Consider the following 8,242-nt stretch of genomic DNA (forward strand, 5'->3'; position numbering starts at 1 on the left):
CAAAAAAAAAAGCAGTTTCTTGCTATAGTAGCGTGGAGGAAGGGTCTGTGCTCTCATGAGGATGGCACCTGCATCAGTGGGTGCAAGGAGGGGTGCTCTGTACTGGTGCCCTGCCTGCAGAGGGGCAGCAGGAGACCTCCTGTCCCTGCTCCCTAGCAGGGTAGAGCAAGAGCTGGGGTGCTGGGGATCCTCACGTGCCATCAGTAGCACCCCCCTAGACATTTGTATTAAACAGTTTTCAGTGTTTCCAGCCCTCCAGCTCCCCTCCCCATCCGTCCTGTCAGGGCACCAGCTGAGTGCTGGGAGCTGCTTTCCTGGGAGCAGCCCGGGGCTGTTTGGGCACTCAGCCCACCTCCCTGCTCAGAGGAAACCCATTTAGCGTCCAGCTCTGTGAGTATTTGGTCTGAAGTTCCGAGTGGGTCCCTAATTCAGCCACACACTAAATCCAAATCCAGTTTAAGCGTAAGTGACTCTGAAGCACGGTGTTGTGATTAGGCTGGATTTTCTATGGTATTTAGCTGCCTAAAGATGCAGATCACTATTTAGCCAGCTCTCAGAAGCACCTGGGAATAAGTCCACAGGGAAGATGGAAGTGCTCAGAGTGGCAGTGCCTGATGTGGGTGCTCCACGTCAAGGCGGAATTTGGCATCACATGTCTCCCTGCTGGGCCTGGACCCTCTGGCTATGGCTGTGATTCCAAAGGGAGCCAGGCCAGGGCACTGCTGTGGCTGCAAGCCTGGCATTTGCCCCAGTAACACCAGCCTACTGCAGCTTGTGCCCAGGCTGGCCAGCACCGCAGCATGGGCCAGGGATGGATGATGACACTTGCTATTTTTGGGGTGGCAGGAGTCAGGTTTAGCCACGTGGGCAGAGCAGCCCGGCTCAACCCCCACAGTGCCAGAGTCCGAGGTTATTCAGCAGCGCAGACATCGCCTTTCCAGATCTGCCCCATCACCAAGCCCTGCCATGGTGGCAGCATCTGCCCGTATCTCCTCTCTGCCTGCCTGGCGAGGGGCTGCAAAAGCTGGGTGAGGGTTGGGAGCGTGCGGGGTACTGGGGTCTAACCAGGGACGCCTCACCCAGCCTTATATTTTTAGCTGCCTAATTGCAAGTGCAGAATGTACTGGGCTTTGCTGAAGGATGCTCCCGCTCGGTTCCTGGCAGAGATTGATCTCAAAATGCCAATTGCTCTCCAGGGGCACTAGCTCTAATGAATTGCCACAGTTTGCGCTCGTCCCAGGCACCGGCACTCCCTCCCCCCTGCTTCCCAAACACCAGGGTAACGAGACACACAGAAAAGGGATTATTTTTCCTTCTCCTGAGATGAAGGTAAAAAATTTCACAGGAGCTTGTGTGTGTGTCTGTGTCAGAATATAATTACAAGCCCGAATCCTACAGGCTTTTCTCCATCAGCATTCCCGCTGAAGGTTTGCCCTAGGAAAGGAGTGCAGCAAAACAGCCTTTTACAGTCAGCTCCCCAAGTTTATTTGCTCCTTGCAGTCTGGTTTTCAGCAGAAGGAGCTGTTAAAGCCTATGATGAGCAGAGCAGCTTGCTGACATCCCGGTCTGGAGTGGGTGCTTGGGCAGGTCTGGCTGGGAGGTTGCACCGTGGACTGACTGCCATCCCCCACTGCGAGGGATAGTTTCCCTGCCTTCACCTTGAGCTGCTTTCCAGTGCTCTCTGACCTCGTCTGTGGAGGGAGGTTCAGGAAAATGAGCTGAACTAACCTGAAGTAGATGTGGCAAATGGCTTTAAGGCTCTCCATGCTTTCTGCATCTGTAACTCAGGTGTCTTGAGCTGGTTTACCTTAATGTGCTCCCTGAGGGGCTCCCAATGAGCCGAGTCTTCCTGGGAGACCCAATTTCTGCGCCCTGCTGGGACCTGTTTGGCTCCACATCCAGAGGTGTGCACTGAATGGCCTTTTTGGGACTGTTGTGGTATTTTTATCCCCCATGGCTTTTCCTGAGGGGTGCAGGGTGGTCTGGGAGTGGGTGCACTGGCCAGCACCTGCACGGGGTGACCAGGAGCTGCAGCTCCTTTGTGGGGATGGGCAGGAGCATGATGTTTCGGGACCTCGATGTACCGGGCCACCCCTGTGCCAGGGGAGGTGGTGGCAAGGCCAGCTTGGGCAGGCTATGGGAGGAGCCTGTGCCCCGAAATGCAACGTAAAACACAATGAGCAGACACGACGGGAACTGTCTCTGGCATCAAGGAGAGCATGGCCATGCTGCTACCAAAGGACCCTGCCTTGCAGGAGCGGGAGGCAGGGATGCAGACAGGGAACAGCAGCCAAGCACCTTGTGATCTTGCAGGGGATGATGCTGGAATGATGACATCCCACTGGCTCACCACTCCTTTGCCTGTGACCCTGCCTGCTCCAGGGGCAAAGGCAGAGGGGTGAGTAATTGCTGGGAGCAGAGGAAGGCTGGTGGGCATCTTCTGCCCACCGCCGATGGGTCCTGCAGAGAGGAGCACTAGTGTCTGTGCCCTGCTCCGCACGGCACCAGCCTGCCTGAGCCTGGGTTTCATGGGGATAAAAACTGCGTTTCGTGCCTGGTTTCCTTGGGATGCCAAAGCCCTGCTCCTCATGGGAGCATGTTCCTGGGCAGGGAGCTCTGTGGGCAGCAAGGTCCTACTCCAGCAGCAGGTCGCCCTCCTCCGCTTAGCCAGAGGTCCCAGGGTGGCCACAGGTCATCCTGCCTTGCTGGCCCCTCTCATGGGGGACCTGGAATAGCTGGTGTGGAATCGGGCACCATGGCAAGGGCAGGCTGGATCTGGTGGCAGGCTGGGGGGAAGGATGCTGCCCCAAGGGTGCTGGTGGGAGCTTCACCCAAGCAGGAAAGCAGGTGAATGAACCCCCACTAACAAACCCAAGAAACCTTTGGCAACGCTCCAGAGCCATCAGAGGGATTCACGTGTGGATGAATCTGGCCTCCTGCATTTCTGGGACCTTCAGCCATCAGCTGGATCCCACCCAAGCACCCGCATGCCCAGCTGCGCTCAGATCCCCCTGGCCTCAATGAGCCTTGGGAAAATCCCCACTGTTCCCACCCGCGGGAAGCAACGCACAAGTTTTCCTTGCTCATTAACACCTGCGGTGGGTTACAGCACTCCACGATGGAGAAATAACCCCCTTGCATCCTACCCCAGCAATGTGTTTTGAGGGGGTGCCACCAGCACCAGCCCCAAAGCTGCCCCCGGACTGGGTGCCGGGCGAGGGGATGTACGCGGGAGCCGTGCGCAGCCCCAAGGCTACCGAGCTGCTCACGGGTACACCCGTGGGTGCAGCGCTGCGGAGGCAGTCTCAGCATTGCACGCAGGGGGCGGTGGCCCCCTCTCACCCCAGCAAGAACTTCAGACACATTGATGACATGAATTAGAACAAGGCTGGAGGGAGAGCTGGCTGCAGTCACGAACATCACTTGCCCTGGATTGAAGTGGAAGTGTCCCCTCTTTTCCTGCGCTGCTGATGGTGACACGCCAGTCACGCTGCGGCTGTCAGTCATCTCAGCCCAACGCTCATGAATCAAGCAGAGCCGGGATGTGCTGAAAGCTGGTTCAAAGCCACCCACTTCAAAAGCTGCCTCTCAGGCCTTGGCTATTTTTTGCTTTTGTGTTTCAGAGGTTAGTTTCATTTTCACTTACGTGTTGGGGTGGTGGGATTTCTTCTCAGTATTGCAACCCCGGGGTTGCAAACGTGGCCACCGTGGGCTGAGCTACGTGGGGTCTTTCCTCTTTTGTTTTTGCTGACTTTGATGAGAAAAATGATGACTGTGTTTCAGTTGTCATTACACTTGATAACAATGACCAAGGAGATAAGTCATTTACCAGTATCAGGGATGGGAAATGACTAATGGGACTCTAAGCTCGCTGTATTAATGAACCTGGAGTACAGGTTGGCAGGAGCAAGGGAAAGCAGATGAAACTGCAAGCTTTTTGGCTCCAGTCCTTTGGTACATGTCACTGCTCATTTCAAAATGTACTTGGAATGTGGCCCAGGCTATATGCAGTTTCTATACTGAAGTCCCAAATGCAGAAAGCTGCTGCCCAACCAGAGTCTCCAATTGTCCCCTGCAGTGAGCTGAGATGCTTAACTTACGTTGGGAAAAAAGAAAGGGCAAATTCCTTACAAAGTTCCACCGGACAACAGTGCTGCTTCTGAAATGCTGTCCCGTGGCGTGCATCTCAGGGAGGGCTGGTGGTGGGTGAGCAGCACGTCCACCTCGGTGGGCAAGGGGCCATAGCTGTAAAAAAAATCCTGCTGCAGAAGTACAGGGCAGCTTTTGCACTTTGTTTGTGGAGATGAGGTGACTCTGTGCCCTGGCTCGCGTCGCCTGGCATTTCAATTCCAGGGCTGGTGCTTACAGGGTTTGGGCAGTGTGAAAGGGTCAGTGTGTGTGCTGTGGGACTCGCATCTCCCTGCCACACTCACAGTCACATGCACAGCTTCCTCTGGGCTCGGGAAGTCCAGCCAGCCTGGGGTTTGGCCTCAGTGGTGGAGGGGGATCTTCAGCTGTAGCTGGAGGAGGTACATCTTCTCTGGCGATCCCAGAGGCTGTTGTCTCCAGAGCCCTGCACAGGCGCTGCAGGCGTGGGGCAAGCTGAGCACAAGCTGTTTCCCCCCTCCTCTCCCCGTCAGCAGGATTGGTGCCATGAGCTGCTGACCCTGCATCTACTCCACACCCCGTCGAGACCCCGCTGACCTGGGCCCTCCCAGGCACAGCAGGACATCACCTTGGCTGGTCATGGACCAGCATTTGTGCATCTGTATATGCACGTGTATCTAACAAACCAAGCCCACCTCATCCCACTCTCTCCACACTGAGCTCAGCCATGAATCCTCACCGGGGTTTTGTTGCTTTGCTTTGTGCATAATGCATGCACGAAACGCTCTTGCATCGCTCCCTGGAGCAGCGTGAGTGATGCAGCTTACAAATATAGGCACATACTTGTTTCAGTGTTGTCCCTGTGGCGATTTTTTCTCCCCCTAGCTAACTGATGAAGATCTGAACGAACAACCCTCTGGACAGGAAAGCTCATTGTGTCCTGCATGGCCACTGCAGGGCATTTGGGGACCCAGAGGCATAGTCAAAGCATTTGGTGACTCCCCAGTAAAGAGCTGCCAGGCAGGCAGGGGTGAGAGCAGGGACTTCCCAGCTCAGTGGTCTCAATCCAGCCACAACACCCACAAACACCCACTTTTGCAGCTTGGGCAGGCAAGCAGAGGCCAGGCAGTCCTGGCCCTGCTCTGTCACCCACCCCCGTCACCAGCAGCTGCTGCCTGATTTTCCTTTCTCCACCCAATGATCCCAGCAGCTATGGGCCTGCGTGCCCACAGGTCACCCCGCGTTGGTGAAAGGATCCACTGCATCCCATCCTGAACCCCACCCTGAGCAGCTCAGCTGGACCCCAGCAGACAGCTGGCCATCCTCCCTGCTTGGCCCCATCATGCTGCAGGGTGGCAACCTGCAAACGGGGCAAGAGGCAGTGGTGAGGGGCTCCAGCCTGAAATAGCCCAGTGGGTTGGGAGATGGGACTTGGCTGGCAGTGCTGGCCTGAGGATAGGCGTTAGCTGGCTGCTTCAATGTGTCCCCCCACCCATTCCTGTGTGGGCTCACAGGAAAACAAGCCAGGGCAATTCTGAAGTGAAGCACCTTGTGAAAGAAGCTGCTAGCATAGACCTTGCCCAGCTCAAAGCAGGCCAAGTCCTGAGACTCAAAACGTCACTAGAAACTGATTTTATATCTGCAGCTAAAGGGCAAGTTGCCATTCATATCCTGGCAGACCTTTCAGCCTCTTTCACTGCCTCAGTACTGGGAAAATTTGCTTTACCCAGGAATACTAGAAATTCAGAGAACATGATGGCGTGGTTTCCAGTTAGGCATGATGCATGCTTTGGTCTCATGGAGCACTGTCCATAAACAAAGCCTTCGTCCTAGACAGTGGGGAAACTCTGTACCTGTGGGGCAGACATTGCTTAGACCTCGGCTCTTCACCTCAGCATCCCCTTTTGTCCAGCCCAACGTACGACATTGCTGGGTCTGAAGCAGGTGGTGCACAGGGGCACTGCAGAGCTCTTCTCGGTGGCAGCCACCCTCTGCTCCCCACCCCAGCTTCCCACGGTTCCTGATCCAAGAGGGGTACCTGGGCTATGGCCATCAAAGCACTGCACCACCAAGGCACTGAACTTCTGAACAGCTGCCTACAGCTTGGGAGTGAGGAGCTTTTTGTCATGTCTACCCCACACACCCAAAAGTGGTCCCTGTGTGGGACAGAGCATCCTCAGGCAAGACCTCCCCAGGGACAGAGAGCTATCACAGCCACCTGCAGCAGTCACTCATAAGTCTTGCTCTCTCTAACCTACATGCATATTTAAAGACCAATTAAGTAGACAAAACCTTAAAATCCCATCTAACGTGCTTCTGCCTGAGTGCAGGACCCAGTGCATGGGCATAATGCAGTCCTGAAGGGCTTCCAGCTGCTGTCTGGGGAGTGATGCTAAACCCTGGGCAGAGTCAGAAGAGAAGGAAGCCTTGAACAACACTTGCTCCTTAACACATGAAAATACTGGGGGAAAACTTGACTTTCTCTGGCAATTTCTAAACATAAAATAGGATGGGCTGGGCTGAATAACCCGTATGCTGTGAATGAGTTGCCTGACTTGGTTGTTTACCGAGGCCTGTCCTGGTGTCAGCAGTGCCAGACTGTGACCTGGGTGGCCGCAGCTCCTTGCCAGAAGGGTCCACGAGGCAGAGCTGTGCCTGTTGAGGTTTGTCCCTGTGTCCCTGAGCAGAAGCACGGCCAGGCTGAAGCCAGGCAAATGTGGTGACCCTGACTACCTGCAGTGATGTCCTGCCCAACAAGAAGAGGGCGTAGCTGTGGCAAGTTGTGCCGAACACTGCTGTGTGCCTTCCTTAGCTCGTGCTGAGCACGAATCCACTAGCTGACACCTCACCGAGCATTTTTTGTGCCCCCGAGTTATTTTTTATGAACAAGCACAGCCCTCGGAGGTGGGAACCCATTAAGCAAGGGGACCTCTGGGCACTTACAGAGGAAGGCTGGGTTTTTCGTGGCATACCAATGTATAAAGCCATTCCTGAGCTGCTGGGAGTGTGTGCAAGAGGAGGAAGGAGCTGTCAAAAGAGCTTATTTCTCTGTTTTTCTTGTTCTTGCTTCCCTGAATGCTTCATGCTTTTCTGTGCCACTGGAAGATAGTGTCAAACTGCCTCTCCCCATCGCAGTGTCCCCATCTGTAAAAATGGGAGCTGATTCTTCTCCATTAACACAGGGCACAGCAAGGGTAACTCCTAATGACTGTAAAGTGCCTTGGAGACGGCAAGTGTAATAGGCAGCCTAATAATTAGCACTGTTATTTGATTACAAGCCTGGGTGGCTGGCAGTGGGACCGCACAGTAATACTCTGAATCCCTTCGTCTAGTACCTGCCCCTGAACGGAGAATTCGTGCTGGCATCTGGTGCAGGATTCGCAGCTTCTGATGGCACCTGGGACCCAGGCTGTGACTCAGGTATTTTGTGCCCGGACTAGTCACCCCACCAGCCCCTGATTAATCATGAAAATTCACCCCCAACACTTCTGCAAAGGTCTTTGCTGTCCCACCTTAGAGCAGAGTGAATCACTCCTCTTTTAATGCCTACCTATTCTTTGCTGGCTCCCTTACATCTGATCCTTTTTTCCTGCTAGATTACCTGTCTGCCAAAAAAGTAATTATAGTAAGGAAGCCTTTGAAGTTGTAGCAGAGAGGCAATATATAGTTTGTATTTTACCCTGCCTATTAAGCATGTAGCCACATCAAAGCCCTCATTTTCTTTGCCGTGGTATTTCTAAAGAAAACTGGTTAGGAACTGCGCACCAGCGGGCTGAACGGCAGCCATCGCAGCGAGCTGGCCTTTGGCCCAGTGTGCACAGGCAATTCGGCGCGAGCGCATCCTTCCCTCCCCTCTTAGCCTCCAGCCCAGGGTTGCCATGACTCAGGCAGGAGGTTGGTTTCATCAGTGCCTGTTATTAGTCTGAAAGGTCTTTGCTAAGGAGATGTATTTTGGGTATTTAAGAGCTACCTAATGCTTTCATTGGCAAGTAACCTTTTGGTTCATCTGTGGGAAAAGAAGAATCTAAGCAGAGTGCCTGGACTCCGGCTGGCAAAAAAAAAGAGAGAAAAAAGAGATTAAAAGCCCAAACCGGTTGCCCAGAGGAAAGAGAGCGGCATCAGGCTGTCTGGAGCT

The 8,242-nt window shown here is 54.2% G+C and overlaps 1 protein-coding gene across 1 annotated transcript in view; it reads left to right on the forward strand.

Annotated features, from left to right (window-relative positions):
* Positions 1 to 8,242, forward strand: part of AMN (amnion associated transmembrane protein) — a 20,867-nt gene that overhangs the window by 3,466 nt on the left and 9,159 nt on the right. The window contains 1 exon segment of the mRNA XM_010153059.1: positions 7,440 to 7,527. Coding sequence (XP_010151361.1) covers positions 7,440 to 7,527 — 88 coding nt within the window.

The sequence above is a fragment of the Eurypyga helias genome, unplaced genomic scaffold, assembly GCF_000690775.1.
Source record: "Eurypyga helias isolate BGI_N326 unplaced genomic scaffold, ASM69077v1 scaffold16170, whole genome shotgun sequence".
Classification (NCBI taxonomy): domain Eukaryota; kingdom Metazoa; phylum Chordata; class Aves; order Eurypygiformes; family Eurypygidae; genus Eurypyga; species Eurypyga helias.